Source organism: Aspergillus candidus (genome assembly GCF_002847045.1).
Source record: "Aspergillus candidus strain CBS 102.13 unplaced genomic scaffold BDW47scaffold_10, whole genome shotgun sequence".
Classification (NCBI taxonomy): domain Eukaryota; kingdom Fungi; phylum Ascomycota; class Eurotiomycetes; order Eurotiales; family Aspergillaceae; genus Aspergillus; species Aspergillus candidus.
Genome location: NW_020194015.1, coordinates 463357 through 479261, shown reverse-complemented (window position 1 = coordinate 479261; position 15905 = coordinate 463357). Strand labels below are relative to the sequence as shown.

At 54.2% G+C, this 15905-nt stretch overlaps 7 protein-coding genes and 1 non-coding gene across 8 annotated transcripts; 3 read left to right on the top strand and 5 right to left on the bottom strand.

Annotated features, from left to right (window-relative positions):
• The first annotated feature begins 12 nt into the window (after nucleotides 1–12).
• On the top strand, nucleotides 13–2512 carry BDW47DRAFT_102232 (uncharacterized protein). The gene is made up of 3 exons (XM_024811820.1): nucleotides 13–424; nucleotides 483–2005; nucleotides 2147–2512. Exons 1-2 carry the CDS (start codon nucleotides 202–204, stop codon nucleotides 1793–1795), a joined length of 1536 nt encoding a protein of 511 aa, XP_024674106.1. The 5' UTR covers nucleotides 13–201; the 3' UTR covers nucleotides 1796–2005; nucleotides 2147–2512.
• A 1143-nt stretch (nucleotides 2513–3655) lies between these two features.
• On the bottom strand, nucleotides 3656–4672 carry BDW47DRAFT_124032 (uncharacterized protein; the record flags this gene model as incomplete). The annotated part of the gene is made up of 1 exon (XM_024816173.1): nucleotides 3656–4672. The coding sequence occupies one exon, from the start codon at nucleotides 4670–4672 to the stop codon at nucleotides 3656–3658; it is 1017 nt and encodes a 338-aa protein (XP_024674105.1).
• A 248-nt stretch (nucleotides 4673–4920) lies between these two features.
• Nucleotides 4921–5874, bottom strand: BDW47DRAFT_124031 (putative haloacid dehalogenase-like hydrolase; the record flags this gene model as incomplete). The annotated part of the gene is made up of 5 exons (XM_024816172.1): nucleotides 4921–5091; nucleotides 5154–5316; nucleotides 5395–5601; nucleotides 5665–5697; nucleotides 5759–5874. 5 exons carry the CDS (start codon nucleotides 5872–5874, stop codon nucleotides 4921–4923), a joined length of 690 nt encoding a protein of 229 aa, XP_024674104.1.
• Nucleotides 5875–5993: 119 nt separating this feature from the next.
• Nucleotides 5994–8122, bottom strand: BDW47DRAFT_5807 (zinc knuckle domain protein). Its single transcript, XM_024819360.1, has 2 exons — nucleotides 7039–8122; nucleotides 5994–6988 (listed from the first exon to the last, which is right to left on the bottom strand). The coding sequence occupies exons 1-2, from the start codon at nucleotides 7978–7980 to the stop codon at nucleotides 6182–6184; spliced, it is 1749 nt and encodes a 582-aa protein (XP_024674103.1). The 5' UTR covers nucleotides 7981–8122; the 3' UTR covers nucleotides 5994–6181.
• A 478-nt stretch (nucleotides 8123–8600) lies between these two features.
• Nucleotides 8601–10562, top strand: BDW47DRAFT_102228 (ORMDL family protein). The gene is made up of 3 exons (XM_024811819.1): nucleotides 8601–9317; nucleotides 9449–9807; nucleotides 9864–10562. The coding sequence occupies exons 1-3, from the start codon at nucleotides 9185–9187 to the stop codon at nucleotides 9906–9908; spliced, it is 537 nt and encodes a 178-aa protein (XP_024674102.1). The 5' UTR covers nucleotides 8601–9184; the 3' UTR covers nucleotides 9909–10562.
• A 301-nt stretch (nucleotides 10563–10863) lies between these two features.
• BDW47DRAFT_t46 lies at nucleotides 10864–10950 on the bottom strand. Its single transcript has one exon. It is a non-coding gene; the product is annotated as a tRNA-His (tRNA).
• A 180-nt stretch (nucleotides 10951–11130) lies between these two features.
• Nucleotides 11131–12925, top strand: BDW47DRAFT_124028 (uncharacterized protein; the record flags this gene model as incomplete). The annotated part of the gene is made up of 2 exons (XM_024816171.1): nucleotides 11131–11221; nucleotides 11274–12925. The coding sequence occupies 2 exons, from the start codon at nucleotides 11131–11133 to the stop codon at nucleotides 12923–12925; spliced, it is 1743 nt and encodes a 580-aa protein (XP_024674101.1).
• Nucleotides 12926–13318: 393 nt separating this feature from the next.
• On the bottom strand, nucleotides 13319–15866 carry BDW47DRAFT_102225 (calponin homology domain protein). Its single transcript, XM_024811818.1, has 2 exons — nucleotides 15336–15866; nucleotides 13319–15259 (listed from the first exon to the last, which is right to left on the bottom strand). The coding sequence occupies exons 1-2, from the start codon at nucleotides 15500–15502 to the stop codon at nucleotides 13453–13455; spliced, it is 1974 nt and encodes a 657-aa protein (XP_024674100.1). The 5' UTR covers nucleotides 15503–15866; the 3' UTR covers nucleotides 13319–13452.
• Between the last annotated feature and the right edge of the window lie 39 nt (nucleotides 15867–15905).

The window sequence follows — 15905 nt, the reverse complement described above, 5'->3', positions numbered from 1 at the left end:
ACATTACGAACTCATCTCCCTCCTCCATTCTCAGCCCTCTTTTTCTCCTCTTTTCCTTCCAACTCTCTCTCTCTCTCTCTTGTCTAGCTCTATCGTCCATCTTCCTTCTATTCATTTCTCCCTCATTCATCTCTCACCTCAACCGTCCACGGTCTAAATCCTCATCTAGTATTCATATTCATACCTCAATCTTTACTCAGTATGAGCTCCTCCCCCTCCTCGGGGGAAATCCTCCTGGTCTCCCCCCAGCAGAGTTCCTCGCCCAAAAAGCGCAAAATCACACCATCCCCCGAATCATCCGCCTCCAAGAAATTCCTCATCATATCTCCTGTACACCAAGTGCAGCCGCAGCCCCTGACCGCCCCCTCGAGTTTCTCTCGTAGCCTGGCATCGGATCTCTTCCCCAAAGATGGGGCAATTATCGGTGAGTGGAACTCTGTGGGTGAGAGATTTCGACCATATTGATGCTAATGAAATTTTAGAGCTACAGCGTCCTCTCTATCATTCTCACCACTCACATCCGGAACCAGTTGGCGAACCCACAGAAACAACCCCAAATTTGCCAGCCTCTCGCCAGATCATCTTCGAATTTGATTTGAGAAAATCTCCTTCGAAATTTTTCGAGCACAGCAGTAACAGATACCTTCTCTCGGTCTTCCCTGGTGCGCATCGAGTCGACTTTGACGAGAGATTTCTCGTCTATCACTTCAAAACTCTGCCGCCCAAACCCTGGCCCAAACAAGTCGCCGGCGTGCCATGTTACCTCACCGACAACGAAAGTGACTTCGGCCCAAGCATTCCCATCCGCCGGCCGGGTCGCTCCAGAATTGCGCTCTCCGAACACCTCGATCTACGGGATAATGAACCAGCTGTCGATCTTGTGTTCAATCTTGTGAAAGACTTTTTTGCGCATATTTCAATCCAAATCACCGAAATCCAATACTGGGGATATGTCGTTATCATCGTTCTGGAAGCGGCAGGCGGTGTTGATGACCTTCTTTCTAGGGTCCCTCGGTCCGTTGCTCAATGCAACTGCTTCTATCTCTATGAAGAAGAAATGTGCCGACCGAGGTCGCTCTCCGCGCTCCGAATGAAAGCCGCCTCACCCAGGGCCGACCAAGTCGACAACTCGCAGTATCAAATTCTGAGGCCCGGGGTCAGCCTGAGCTCAGGGAAAGATCTAGACAAAGACTTCGAGCGTTTGAGTTCTTCCGGCGTCCTCATCAAGGACAATCTTGGGGTCCAGTTCATGACAGTTGCCGCCCATGGGTTCCCTGGGTCTCCCCTTGGCGCCAAAGTCTATCATCCGAACCACGCCGGCAACAAGATCGGCGAAGTTATCATGGGGCTCACGCACACCGACGTTGGCTTGGTCAGGCTCGATCCAGGCGTAGAGTTTATCAATGAGCCATTCGAAAATACCATCATACCAACCCCTCCTTTCAAGTTTGCCGGTTTTTCTCGGGCGGCCGAAACCAGAGTCGGGGACAACATCTTCCTTGACAGCCCCTTCTCGGGCTTTCTTGAAGGCACCAGATCATCACACTCACTTCTCTGTGTGCCAAGCGATGACCCTCTGGAGCCAGAGCAATTGTGGATTCGTTGTCAATGGCACTATATGGGACAAGGCTCGCACGAGGCGATCGTCGACGGCGTATGCGGTTCGGCGATATGGGACCGTAACCACAAGGTCGTCGGTTTTTTCAGATACGCCCCCACCTCTGGATTATTTGTCGATTATAGTCTCAGCATCGCTGCAGATCATCTCCTCGACAAAGGGTACTCCATGGTGTAATGCCGAATAAAATCTACGATAGGGGATGCGACGGGAAAGGAGAGGTGGCAAAACATACCATTACCCAGCAAGTTGTCACCGCAGTTCGGAAAGTCGGGTCTGCAGGAGTCAGCTGCCACCAGGGGGGTGGAGGTAGCTAGGGCGGCGAGAGTAATGCTTCTAATGCTGACCATTGTGATGTTGTCGGGTCGGGTTATGGATCGTTCAATTGTAAGGAGAAACTACTGTTGGAATCTGGATGGATGCGAAGTTTGGTCGGAAATGACGATGAGAGAGAGAGAGAGAGAGAGAGAGAGAGAGAGAGAGAGGAGGTTTACATATCTTTCTCTTCTTCATTGACTAACATCTCAGACGTCTAGAGTCCGAGTGAGTCGCAGACCTCAAGGCTGAAGAGATACGGATCAGCTCATTGAAACGGAAACGTGGTGCACCAATTACGACTCAGGCAACTAGAATGCATAACCTACTCTCTACAGTGCATCATTGTTAGTAATTGCCGTTACGAAGATCATGCCAGCCTGGAAGATATGGTGAAGAAGAGTGGGATTCCATGTTGGTAGAGAAGAGTTGTATCATTGATAATGGTCCATGATTTGGCAGCGATTATACTGTACCAGTGAATGATCTTCGCGGGAGACATACTACTACCTCAATATTAAGGGCAAAGAAAAGAGTGTCACCACAGGTCATCAATATCAATCCCATTTACCTCATTCCATTCTACTACACCATGTTATGTAAATGTAAATGCATGGTGGTCGATTCCATCAACAAGACCAGACCCAGCCTTTCTTCGGGTACTTTGCTCAAATATCTTTCCACTCGGCAACGATTCATGTTTATATACATTGGAAGGTTAAGAGAAAATAGAGCTTATTCTTCTCTGATCCGTTCGAGTGGTATACTCATGTAGAGTACAGTGCCATTTCTGTTGGATCTCTTCAGTGGACTAAGTACTAGTATTCAGCCTACTCCACGTGTGGGTACGCTGTGCGTCTCTACATGAGAGAGCTATTGGCTCTCAATATATCTAAGTAAATACTCAGCTAAATGGATACCTGTATATGCATGAGAATCTGATCCAATATCCCGTCTGATCATCAACTATTGATAATATCAGGAAAGATCTACATCACGAATCCTTAACCTATATATAGATGATGAAGACCCCGACGGCGTCCACAATAATAGAAAGCAACATGCTATATATTCCAGATAAGACAAAGTATTATATATCTTCCATATCCGAATGAATGTAAGACTCTTTCAAAGTTACGAACTGCGAGATCCAAGCCTGTATACAGTAAAGCAGACCAGCACAGCTTACAGTATCTCAATCCTATGATAGCATACTCATCTTGGCACAAGACTACTACAGTATTACGGAGTAAACTATAGGCTCATCTATCAGGCGGTGCGAGTCCGGGTGTTCCCTTACTAGATTGGGGATTTATAGTTTTACTCTGTCGATCTTCAACACTAGCCCTTACTGTGTGTGAAATATTTGTTGGGTGAGTAAATATTTAAAGATGATGGTTAAAAGTGCTAGAAGAAGAAGAGATTTCAGTTTAGCTTGCTCTGTCATGTTGTGTTCCATTGAGGCCTCCTATACTCAGTACAGACTACTCACCTCTCGGCTTGGTCCCTACTCGGTGATCTGCCTAATATGCATTGTGAGCACTCGGGGCGTCCTCGGCTCTACTCAGTGGAGGCACTCAGTGAGTAAATACAGAGAGGAATTCTCGGCTGTATAAAACAAATATATACTTGTAACGACCGTCTAGAAGCATACACCGTCTACTCCACACTAAGTATACAAACTCCATATTCAAAACAAACCAAGCAAAACAAAGAAAAGGATCAGACAGCCCCAAAATCAGACAACGGCCTCACAGACGTCGCAGCCCGTCCTTTGACCGCCCCATCCGCCGTCGCCAGACTGCTAAACTCCACCCCGTCACTAACAGGAAACCGTCCCGGATAGCTCCCTGCAGACAACGTCCGCCCCGACTCCGTCATCTCCAGCCCCTGGGACTGTGACTGCGACTGCGACTGCGCCGAGTCGCTCGACCATACCGGACAGACGATGCTGTAGATCGGACGGAGCGACGCAGCTGGACTGTCGACTATAGCCTCTTCTTTCCCAGTCCCAGTCCCACCGCCGCTGTTGTCGTTGATATTGTTGTTGTCAAGGGAGGGGCCCGACGGTGTCTTCCTCATAGGAACACCCAGGGTAGACGAGCCAGGCACACACGCCGTATCCGAGACACTATGGAACAGCGACGAGTACACCGAGTCGCTAATCAGCGGCTTCTGCACCGAGTACCGCGTGTTCAAAAAGTTCGGCACCGGGGCCCCACTGCTACCGCTACCGCCAGCTCGATTCTCCGAAGCGACGCTAGAGATCTGCCCGACAGACGCACGGAGCGGGCTCGGCGCGCGCGCGTAAGCCGGCGTGGCCGTCGCGCCGGGACGCAGCATCGCCGAGCCGATATCGCTCGCGGACGGAGGAGTGCGGCTGAAGAAGGCAGCGACGGCGGCGGAGATGCGCTCTGGCGAGATGCCGTCTTCGGCGTGGAGGAAGATCGTCTCGAAGAGGCTCATCTGGATGATTGCCATGAAGAGTTCGACGATGCGGCGCTCGCGGCGTTCGATGGCACCGTTGATGATGGTGTGTCTTCTGAGGGGAGTGGGCTGATATGGGTTGGTCTGTGAGGGCTTTGGGACCAGGTCGAGGAGAACGGCAAGGTAGTGGAGCAGTTTCAGGGTGAGGAGGTTGCCGGTTAGGGAGAGTGTCTGGCGCAGCGTGATGGTGAGTCTGCCGTGGTGCGGTCCGTTTGGGCACTCCTGTTGCTCTGGTTGGAACTTGGTGGCCATTTTGATGGATACTGAGTGGGTCAGTGAGCGTGGGAGATAATCATGTGGTAGATACTCGATGCTGTGTCTTGTCTTGAGAGGGAACGGTGTGGATGTATGGATGATAGTCTGTTTTGCGTCTGTTCTGCAGTGGAAGGAACTTTAGTTGTTGAGGAAAGAATGACCGTCATCCACGGTCTTCATACCGCTATCCAGGTAATCTCCAGTCAAAGTATCCAAGATATATGTAAACACAGGTACTCCACATCCTACCGCCCAACAAACCCTGCCTGCAGGATCCCAATAAGCTCATCCAGTCTCTGAATACACAGATCCGTATGCTCGTGCTCCTTCAAATGTCCATTATGATCATTCAAGAGCAGCACCGTCGCCGCACCAGCCGTATGTCCCGCCGTCATATCATCAAGACTATCCCCGACCTGGAAACATCAGCTGCCACCCAGAAGATAAACCAAAGAAAACGAAAAAGAAAGAGGCATACCATAATCAGATTCTCCCCCGCATTCTCCAACCCCCATTCCCTCGCAATATGCAAAATCCCATCAGGATCCGGCTTAGGCAGCAACCCAGGCGTCTCGCGGGTGATGATGGGCACGAAGACGTGCGCGGGCAGGTGGTTCGACAAGAGGTGCATGACAGGGGCTCTACTTCAATTAATTCTTTCTGATTCATGCCGTCGCTTCTGCAACGATTCCGGGGGTGGGGGGGAAAGATGGACACACTCGAAATTCCGCGTACACAGCGCTCTGCGCACCCCCGCATCATGCAGATAGTCCATCAAATCAACCAGCCCTGGCTGTGGCTGCTGGTGCGTCATGGCTTCGCGCTCGATAGCCTTGATCTTGTCGGCTGCCTCGAGGCGCTCCTCGCTGGGGAGGCTCCGAATGTGGTGGAGAATGTCTATTTTCTTCTCGATGCCGAGGGCGTTTCTGTTGATTGTGAGTATTCATTCATGAAGCCACGTGGGGTCATGGATGCTGGGATTGGCGTACCGCATCTGAGAGAACATGTAGTTTTGGGGGAGGCTGTTTGGTTCGTGAGTTTCATACAGTTGATTAGATTCTGTGGATTAGATCCAATACTCACCATAATGTACCATCCACGTCGAATACGATTCCCTTTAAAGCAGGCGCTGTCGCGTCGGTGGAACCGAGGGGCGCGAACCGTCGTTGACGGAGGGGAACGCTCTGGAGGGAAGACATTTGGCGAGTGAGTAGACGCGAGGGGCGCGTCCACATGGATATCTATATATATATATATATATCTGTCTAAGAGGGGTACAGAGATTGAAGAGGGAGATGTGGAGAAGTTGGTGGTTGATAAGATTGTCATCCGGTGCGGAGAATCCCGGGCGCGACCCAATCCGGCTCTATTTTCTGTACACTCAGCCATTTATTTACAGATCTCCCATGATGGGAGAAAATCGTTTCGTTCCGGGTATCTACGCGTTACATATCCAACAAAAGAACTATTCATCGCCTCGTCAACGCCCATTTCGGTCTGCTGGCATCACATCCGGTAGCGATCCCATGCTTTCTTGCCCGCACTCGGCATGGGTCGATAGGCATCGCCGCCGCCCCCGCCCCGCTTCCCGCCGCCACGGCCTCCTCGGGGGGCTCCCCGGCCCCGGGGAGGAAAGCGAGATGTCGGTTGCCAGCTGTCCCGGCCTCTGCCGCGACTGCCCCGTGGGGAGAGCGAGCGTTGTCGGCCTCCATCGCCATTGTAATCGCGCCGGTCCCGGTAACCCTGGGAATCTCCGCGGCCCCCGGAAGAACCAAAGCTCTTGCCCCGTCCGATGCCGCTGCCGAAGCGGATGTTGGGCCGTCCACCGGCGTTGCGTCCCAGGGGTGGTCGTCGTCCGGGTCGCGAGAGCATGTCGTCGCTGTCTGGGGACGGTGACCGGCGGTCGGCCCGGCCCCGAATCTGTAGACCCCTCTGGCCACTCACGACTGAATTGATGTTGGTGACCATGTTGGGGTCGATCCCCCGCAGGGTCCAGGATGACGACTTCAACGGGTAGGACAGCGACGGGCAATCTCCCAGGAGATGGCGGTTGCTGGTGCAGTGGGCGCACGAGAGCGAGACGAGCACAGGCCCCGTAGGCGGATCCACCCGGGGCAGCTTCCACATGAAGTCGCACTGTAGCTCGATATGCGCGGACGATCCGCATAGATCGCAGGGGATCTCCGACGCCGAACTTTTCAGTGCCGCACCGCACTGGGACTCGTCGTGGCCGCGCTCCCGACACCGTGAACATCGCCTCCAGGTAGGACAGAGGCTGCTCTGGTGCTGATTCCAATCTCCGCAGTGCACGCACTGTGAATTGTTAGCGTTGATCATTTTGTCAAATCCCTGATGTCCCTAACCTCTTTGTATGGACAGACCTCCGCCAAATGGCCCTCCCGCATGCACTCTACGCAGGCAATGGGGAGTTGGAGGTCAACGTCATTGATGTCCTGGCCGTAGTGCAGAAACCTCGCCTGACTCTCCAGGTCTTCCCGGGTGAGATCTGAGAGGATGGCAGGCGCCGTGGGGTACTTCTGCGAATACAGCCGTAGGGTCTCTTCCTTGGACGAGGAGCTTTTCGCAGACCCGTTGGCCGGAGCTCCCATCAGCGATATCGTGTTTGAAGCCTGGGTAGGCCCCGCTCCATTCGAATCGCCCGTGGCCGTAAGATCCTGGCCAATATTCAACATGATCGACCGATCCGCCTCGGAATCCGCGTCCGAGTCCCCCGACAGCTGCATCCCCGAGTCACTCGTATCCGTCTCGCCCTCCTCTATCTCGCCGTCCTCAGCCTCGCCATCATCGGAGGCACTCCGCCAGAATTTGTTGTTGACCGCATCGAACTGCGAGCGGGGTCGGCCCTCGTCGCGCTTGTTCCCCCGCGCGCCGAGTGTGGTCCGAATCTCACCTCTGCTCCCTTTGTTCCAGTTGAGCGCCGACGCGCTTTTCATCTGAACATCGGTCGATGCCGGCTTGGACTGTCCGTCCGACTCGTCGGATGCGCTGTCGGACGAGTCGGAGTCCGCGCTCGAGCTAGAGCCGGAGCTGGAGTTGGAGCTGGAGCCGGAGCTGGACGTTTCATCAGAATCCACATCCAAGGGAGCGTTGCTGAAACTCCCCCCGCGAGGAACGAAATCCTGCGCCACCCGGTCGTCTGCCTTTCTCTTCCTCCGTTGTCTCTTGTTGGCGTTGGCGGGATCGGTGGAGCTCTGTCGGGAGGAGTGATTCGAAGACGCTGCACGGGTTCGGGAGATCCCTACGGAGGCGGTCCGAGAATCATGATCATCAGGGGAGTCCGACATGGTGTCGAAGAAGTGGAATGTGTCGTGTCGTGCGGGTTTGTCACTGGTCTGCGGTTCCCAGACTGATTCCTCAAGGAAAATTTACGGGGAACGACAGAAGCCAGAGCCGCAGCGGAGGAACATTAGTCCGGATGCCTCCCCGTGATTCTCATGTGACTATGTCATGTGACGCAGGGCCAGAGAGAATCCTTAACACGTGTATCTCTCGATCTATAAATATTCTGGAGGTCTATTATTCGCCTGTAATTGCCCATGTTAAATCAGATATGGATGGGATATCATATTGATATCCCTATCTCTGCCGTTTATCAAACGCTATAAATACCAACCAGGGACCTAAATAGAAATCATGTCTGAGACTAACAGGATTCTAGAACCTCCGCTGCATCGATCCGATCCCTTCTAGACCAGGCATGATTGGTTCTGCTTAGCAGCCGCAGTAGCGTCATGTCTTCTGGTCCCTCTTGGTAGTGAGATTGGGAGCATCTGTAGTTGAAAGATGGCGAGGTACTTGATAGTTAGATAGATAGTCGTTGCTCGAATAGTAGTATCTCAATATATTTCTTCCTGTATTCTCTGGGGATTGACAACTCTTTTATTCTAATTTTCCTTTATTTTCTTTTCACTTCTTTTCTTATTATTAAACTCTTCCTCTTTTTAAATCAAATAAAAGATATAAATGATTAATAGAGCTAGAAATTGGTGGTGCTGGATGGCTGTCGGGCTCCCGTGACTTTCTGCCGATCCTGCGATCTCCCTCGCTCGTCTTTCCTCTCCCTCTTCCTCTCTCTCTCCCCGTCTTCCTCTCCCTCCTGTTCGATCACCTCATCCTCCATCAATCGCTACATACTCTTTTTTTCCCTTTTCCTTTCGACCTTCCTATCCCGTCTTCCTCTACATCTCTTTAAACCTCCCCACCTCCTCTCTCTCCGGGATCATCGGCTGGTATCCCCTCCGCCTCTTCCACCCACCCCCCCTCCTCCTCTCTAATTTCGCCCGTGATATCTCCTCGCTCCTATTCTCCTCCGTCCAATCCCCTTGCCTTCTCCGCCTTCTCAAGATCTCGATACTCGTCGGTCTTATCCATTTTTCCCACCGGTTCTCGATCAATACCGCCAAAGTGTCTTCCATCGTCGCCCCTCGTACCATCTCCTTCCCTCCGGAGGTCGATACAGGCCACCGACGGTTGGCTCCCACCAAGGACATGTCGCAGAATAAAGCAGGCCGACGGAGACGCTCCAGCAGTCTCATCTATCAGGAACCTCCGGAATCCATCGAGCATACCAGCGATCAGGCAGCCCTGCCCAATCTGAATGCGAACTGGGTCAATGCCAAGGGTGAGTCTATCTTGTGCCGAAATTCCCGGCGTCAGACGTGGCACTGCAATCTGGACTACAGTATTTCCGAGAGGAAGAGTGAAGGATGGGTGTCACTGAAGTAGGAGATAGGGGTCTAACGCGATATCTAGGTGCCTGGACCATCCACTTCGTCCTCATCCTTGCCCTGAAGATTTTCTACGACATCATTCCCGGCGTCTCCCAGGAAACCTCCTGGACCCTGACCAACATCAGCTACATGTTCGGTTCCTTCCTCATGTTCCACTGGGTGCGGGGCATCCCCTTCGAGTTCAACGCTGGTGCCTACGACAACCTCAACATGTGGGAGCAGATCGACAACGGCGACCAATATACCCCCGCCAAGAAATTCCTGCTCTGCGTCCCCATCTGCCTCTTCCTCCTCAGCACCCATTATACCCACTACGATCTGACCTATTTTACCATCAACTTTCTCGCCACCTTGGCGGTGGTGATTCCGAAACTTCCTTTCGTACGTGCTTCTAACCCCGGTGTGCCTTGCTTGCCCCTCGTACTGACCACCTACAGTCCCACCGGTTGCGGATAGGTCTCTTTTCGGAGCCTGAGGAATAGTTCTTTCCTCGTTGACGTTGCTTTTGTTATTCTTTTCCTCATATCTGTTCGGTCTCTTGGCTTTTCTTCTTGATCATATTCTCCGCTTGGCGATTCAATATCCTTTTTCCCTTACATTTTTCTTCTTGTCTTTGCTCGCGACGGTGCTGTTTCTCAGTGACTCCACGGATCAGTACTCAATTTGTCGACTGCCGACGACTCTCGAATGGGGAACGGCAGGGGCCATGGGTCCCAGAAAGGGGTGAGGAAATCCACCAGAAATCTACAAAGGAGAGAGCGGTGCGGTGTGGATGCGAAGGGTTGGGCGGGAGAAAGAATCCCGGTATCTCGATATCATTATTATCAATGCTTGCTTGCACCGTTCTCGTGGCATCGGCTTCCGATCGTATTTCGCTTCCCGGATTTCTTAGAACCGCGATCGTCCAGGGGATGGTTTAAGCGGTGGACACGGCCTTTTCGTATCAATTGTACTACGTCGGGCCGACGCGGACGAGGGGTGCCACTCTGACTGGCCATGTTCACGATGGTTTCATGGTCGGATGTCGGGGGTCTTCGTGGCTCCGTTGTGGATTTCGAGGCCCGTGAGAGCGCTATGTAATGGGTCACCCGTGCTACCTCGGTACGAGTATTAGACTATAGTTTGGGATATTCGTTGCGGCTAATGGTACGATTATTGTAAATAGAGATATCAATCTATAATTAGTCGTTGTGGTAGATGTTTGATGAAGTGTAGTGGTGGTTTAAGTTATCCGCCAGGGCGGGATATATATTCGTAAAGCAGATTCCGGTTACTATTAATATAGAGCCAACCGAACTCATATAAATCATGGACAAAGAAAGATGAAATATAAAATATGACAGAAAATTAAATACATATAAGCGTAAAAAAAGAAACAAAGAAGAAAACAAAGGAAGTTAGAAAGAAAGAAAAAAAAGATGATCAAGTCAACGCCAATGGCGCTGCTGGGAATCGAACCCAGGTCGAATCGGAATTGTTGTTTGAAACCACAACGATTCATGATGACCACTACACTACAGCACCTTGATCGGTGAAAGAGGCTGCTTTCTTTGGTCTCTTGATCCACCAGTACTCCACTGCACGCCTTATCGATAAGCGCGTCTTTCAACTCTCGCGATCTTTGTCTTCATCTCATCTCATCTTCATCTTCTTCTGTACGCTCTGATTTACTCTCTTCAAATTTGTCAATATATTCCCTCTATCATGGATATAGACGAGGACGCCTACCGCTGCCATAAACCTCTCCCATATGAGCTGGTCCAACACATTGGAATCTTCTTCGAAGAGAAGCTCTGTTGGTATCACCTACCTATCGACCCATTCAACCATGCTAACAAGCAACACAGACGCCCAAGCTCTCGCTCTTCTCTTCGACATCGTAACAACAACTACCGGTCCACCAACCCCCGTATTCGTCCCTCCCCCGCAGCACCTCGCCCTCTCCGCCACCCTCCTAGTACACCCCGCAACCACCACGCGCGCCAAGTCGCCCGCCGAGGAGGAAGCTCCCGCCGCAGCACTGCGGCTCCTTCGTCTAGCCAACAACCTCGTCGGACCTCTCAATTCCCGCCTAGGCGTCGCATTCTCGTTCACCCACTTCCAGTCCTCCCGACAAGGCCGCCGCCGTCGCGGCGCCGCAGAGGACGACACCTTCGCGGACCCCGAGGACGCAAAGCAGCTGAACCTGGAACTCGCCCAGTCAGCGGCATTGTGGTCGCGCGCCGAAGATTTCTGGCACGCCGTCGGCTGGGCGTTCAATTGCTCGGTGCTGCATCGCGAGCGATGGGATCGCTGGCGCGTGTGGCTGGAGTTCATGTGCGAGGTGCTGGAGGACGACTGGCGCGAGCGGATGAGGCTGGCTGAGGTTGCTGCATTGCAGAACAACAACGATGCACCGAATGGAACGGCAAAGAGACGTCTCCGGAATAGAACGGATAACCAGGATCAGCACACCGCTGTCCTCAGAGACAGCCTCATCTGCCGCTACATCACCGACCCGTCCGCCGGCTTCGGCCGCAACAGACGCATTCTGCGCGCTGTCTTCGCAGACGGCAGCTCCAGCGCCGTCAGCGAGTTCCGCCAGGTCTTCCACAACGAGCTGCGGCCGTTGCGCAACACAGGCGGCGACCCGCCTGGCAATATCAAGAAGCGCGAGGTGGAGGTGAACGTCGACCAAGGCGTCTACGGCGACTACCTCACCGAAAAAGACGACGACGATGACGACCTATCTACCACCGAAAAAGGCACGCCCTCGCGCAAAACCAAACGCCCTCGCCGAGCCACGCGCTCCACCACCACCACCGGCGACACGACGATCGAAACGCGCCCCCAACAATCACCACCACCCCCATCAACAACCAACACTCCCCTCACAAACGACGCCTCCCTCCTCGGCGGGCTCACATCCCTCTCCCTCCGCCAACGCCTCCTCGAACTCCTCTCGCAAGTCTCCCAAAAACTGCCCCGCGAATTCCTCCCCCTAGAAGACCTCTACCACCTCTTCGTCGAAAACATCCGCCACCAGCCCCTCCCCATCTACCAAGCCCTCATCAGCCCCTCCACCCTCTCCTACCTCTCCCCCGCAGCGCACACCACCCTCTGCGAATTCCTCCTCTACCGCCTCCGCGAGTCCGCCGCCCCAGACTCCAACGAAGACTACCTCAACCAGACCAAACTCGAGTCTTGCTTCTTGCCGTTTGCGGCGAGCACAGCCGCCGTGGCTGATAATGCCAAGATGTCGATTGCGCTCGAGGCGCTCGTTATGCTGCTCGCGCAGAGTGACCTGTTGACTGTCACGGATGGGTTTCGGAGCGCGGTCGAGTGTGGCATCGAGGCTAGGGCCGAGAAGGTGCAGACTGAGGGCGCGCAGGCTGCTACTGGTGGTGGTGGTGGTGGGGGGAGGGGGAGGGGGAAGGGGAGGGTTGCGGAGGATGTGGAGTGGTCTTGGTTGATTGAGAGTGGGGAGCGGTTGATGTTTCTTTTGGAGGTGGTGGGTTGATTTACCTAGTAGGTGTTCATTGATCTATTGACCTATCTGCTTCTGTTTTTGAATTCGGCCTGCTGTTTTCTCTTATACATTTTGTCATTTCTGATGTTTGTTGATCTCAGTTTATGATGGAGTGCGATTATTGTGTTGTTGTTATAGTATAGATACCCTGTGCAGCGAGTACCTTACACTATCTACTATCTACTATTATATTTATCAATTATATAGATGAGTATGTCTGTGTGATGCATCTATTGAGTATAGACTATAGTAGAAATGACTATGTACAACTGAACCAAAACAAAGCAATCAATCACCCAAGCAAACAACCGAACCGAACCACCTGGGAATAAAGTCGACATCTACCCCATCCACCCACCCACCCATCCATCCATCCATCCACACGCTAGACCCGCGCAAAGCAAGAATCACGATGAACCAAAGAAGCAAACAACAACAACAACAACAACAACAACTAACGATGCGATAAAATGGGACCTCCCCTCTAAACCATCAAAGAAAAGAAAGGGGAAAAATGATTATGGCGGCGGCCTCGGCCCAATAATCTGCCTTCTCGCGCCCCCAACGCCCAACCCCGACCCCCCCCGATTCTGATTATCACCACCCATAAACCCATACTGATGGACGTCCCAGGCCTGTCCCGGGCCGGAGCCCAGCGTTCCGTCCTTGAGGCCGCGCGCAGCCGCCTCCTGCGTCTGCTTCTGGCCCTCTTCCCACTCGCGCTGACGTTCGCGCTCGCGCTCCATTTCGCGCTCTAACAGCGACTTTGAGGCCCAGCCGCCGGCTTTGGTCTTTTGTTGAGCGGCGGCGCGTCGGGCGTTCTCGGCGTCGACTTCGGTGGTTGTGCTGTAGTCTTGGGGGCGGTGGGTGGCGGGCTTGGGGGCGACTGGGGGTCGGTGGGAGGAGAGGTATTGGTCGACGCGGCTGGCGGGGAGATGGGGCTTGGGGGCATGCGTCGCTGTAGGGTCTGGGAGGGGACGCGGGGATGGGGTCATGTTTGTGGCGTGGTTGGCGGTTTCGAGGGGGGCCCGTGGCGGCATCGCGGGAGGCTCCGCTGCTGTGGGATCGGGAAGTGGTCGGCGGGGTAGGGATGGGGGCTGTTCGGACCGGGTTGGCTCGGGGAGCGGACGCGGAGGCTGGGGAGGGACGTCCGGCTCCTCCTCGTGGTGCGTCTGCCATTCGGTGCGCAGCAGTCGGCGCTCCTGTTCGAGGGACGACAGGCTGTAGCTGGGCTTGGGCGGTACCGGGACGGGGCGATTGCTGCTGCTGCGCGCGGGTGGTTCAGGGGTCCCGGTCTGCCGGCCCTGCTCGTACTGTCGCTCTCGTTCCTTGGCGAGCTCCAGCTCGCGCTCCAGCTGACGGATGCGCTGTGTCTCCTGCGATTCGTCGGGCGAGGCACGACCGGGGTTGGGGTGACTGGCTTGGTACTGGCTGAGGAATTGGCCGTTGAGTCGGCTATCCTGCAGTTCGCGATGGTGGTGCCTCTCCTGCTCGAGTCGTACCTCGGCCTCTTTCTCTTCCCGTGCGCGCTGCTGTTCCTCCGCCTCCCACGCCCGCTTTTCCTCCTCCCATCGCTTCCGCTCGGCCTCGGCCGCGTGCCGCTCCTTGTCCTTCTCCTGCAAACGGGCCGTCTCTATCTCCCATCGACGCTCCTCCTCCTCTTGGGCTCGTCGCTCCTCCGCCTCGAGCTCGCGCTGACGCCTGTGCTCCGCCTCCTGGCGCTCGAGGATGGCGCGCTCTTCTTCCTCGCGCCTGCGCTTCTCCTTCTCGGCCAGACTCGGCACGTGCGGCGAGGCGCTGGTGATCTGCCGACGAGCGCCAAAAGCGACCCCCTGGTTGGCTTGGCTCGCTCCGCCCATGTACCCGTACTGATGGATATTCCAGGCCGGAGAGGTGGCGACCTCGTCGGACTTCTTGGACCAGCTGCTGACATGCGGAGATTTGCCGGGGCTGGCACCGGAGATACTGGAGTTCGCGTCGCTGACGTTGCTGATGCCGCGCGGACGGGCCGGTTTGTACGCGCTTGCACTGGAGCCGGTCATATTCGGGCTGAGCGACCCGCCTTTGCTCTGAACGCCGATCGCGCGGGGGAATTTAGCCGGCTGCAGGGCATTGGCCCTCCGGCTGAAGGCCATCAGGCACTGCAGGACTTGCGCGGGGTCCTTGCCCTCGTAGAGGTCGACGGTCAGGAAGACGTCATGCGGCGGGAGACTCAGGGGCGGCATCTGGCACGCGCGGAGGAAGTGGGAGATGTTCTCCATCTGGACGAAGGGCATCGAGGATTGTTTGTACTTGAGGCCGGGAGAGACGACCATGTTTACGAGTCTAGGGAGTAACTTCGTCAATCACCGTGAACTGGGGCGAGGGGAGAAGGCCCATCTGGGGCGGTTTCTGTGCTCACCTGCAGAGTGCGACACCATCTTTCAGGCCCTCCAAGAGGTCGGACGAAGGCAGTCTTTCGCGCAGGACGTCTTCAATCCAGTCACGGACCTCCGCGGCTGCCTGCGGCGTATAGCGGGACAGGCGCAGACTGCGCAAGTCCTTGTCCAAGGACGTCACGGACGCCATGATGATTCGATTAAACCGGTCGATCGAACGGATGTAGTATACTGCAAGGAAAATGGAAGGAAATGGAAGAATAGAAGAAGGAAGTGAATTGCTAAGGAGAACGGCGCGGACAGTAGTGGGGCGGGCCGTGGGGCGGGGGGATAAGGGGAAGGAGGAGTATAGTAAGTAGGTATTCGATGGAGATCGGTGACAAAGCAGGATGGGTTGATGAAAATGGGAGAGTATACAGGGGAGAGGAGAGAGTAGAGAAGAAGAGAGGAAAGAGAAGTGAAGAGAAAGTTGACAGGGAGAAGAGAGAGAGAGGGAGAGAGAGTGAGAGTGAAGAATGTCGTTGGGGGGCAGTAATTATGCCTGCTTATGTAGGAAGGATGCTGACTGGCTGTGAAGGGATAATTCTGGCGAT

Excerpts from the sequence above, each read along its gene's own strand:
- BDW47DRAFT_102228 (XM_024811819.1), top strand. The coding sequence starts at position 9,185 with ATGTCGCAGAATAAAGCAGGCCGACGGAGACGCTCCAGCAGTCTCATC. Across the intron at positions 9,318-9,448 it reads GAACTGGGTCAATGCCAAGG|GTGCCTGGACCATCCACTTC; the intron begins GTGAGTCTATCT and ends CGCGATATCTAG. Across the intron at positions 9,808-9,863 it reads TGATTCCGAAACTTCCTTTC|TCCCACCGGTTGCGGATAGG; the intron begins GTACGTGCTTCT and ends GACCACCTACAG.
- BDW47DRAFT_102232 (XM_024811820.1), top strand. The coding sequence starts at position 202 with ATGAGCTCCTCCCCCTCCTCGGGGGAAATCCTCCTGGTCTCCCCCCAG. Across the intron at positions 425-482 it reads CAAAGATGGGGCAATTATCG|AGCTACAGCGTCCTCTCTAT; the intron begins GTGAGTGGAACT and ends ATGAAATTTTAG.
- BDW47DRAFT_102225 (XM_024811818.1), bottom strand. The coding sequence starts at position 15,502 with ATGGCGTCCGTGACGTCCTTGGACAAGGACTTGCGCAGTCTGCGCCTG. Across the intron at positions 15,260-15,335 it reads GATGGTGTCGCACTCTGCAG|ACTCGTAAACATGGTCGTCT; the intron begins GTGAGCACAGAA and ends GTTACTCCCTAG.
- BDW47DRAFT_5807 (XM_024819360.1), bottom strand. The coding sequence starts at position 7,980 with ATGTCGGACTCCCCTGATGATCATGATTCTCGGACCGCCTCCGTAGGG. Across the intron at positions 6,989-7,038 it reads AGGTCTGTCCATACAAAGAG|TGCGTGCACTGCGGAGATTG; the intron begins GTTAGGGACATC and ends AACAATTCACAG.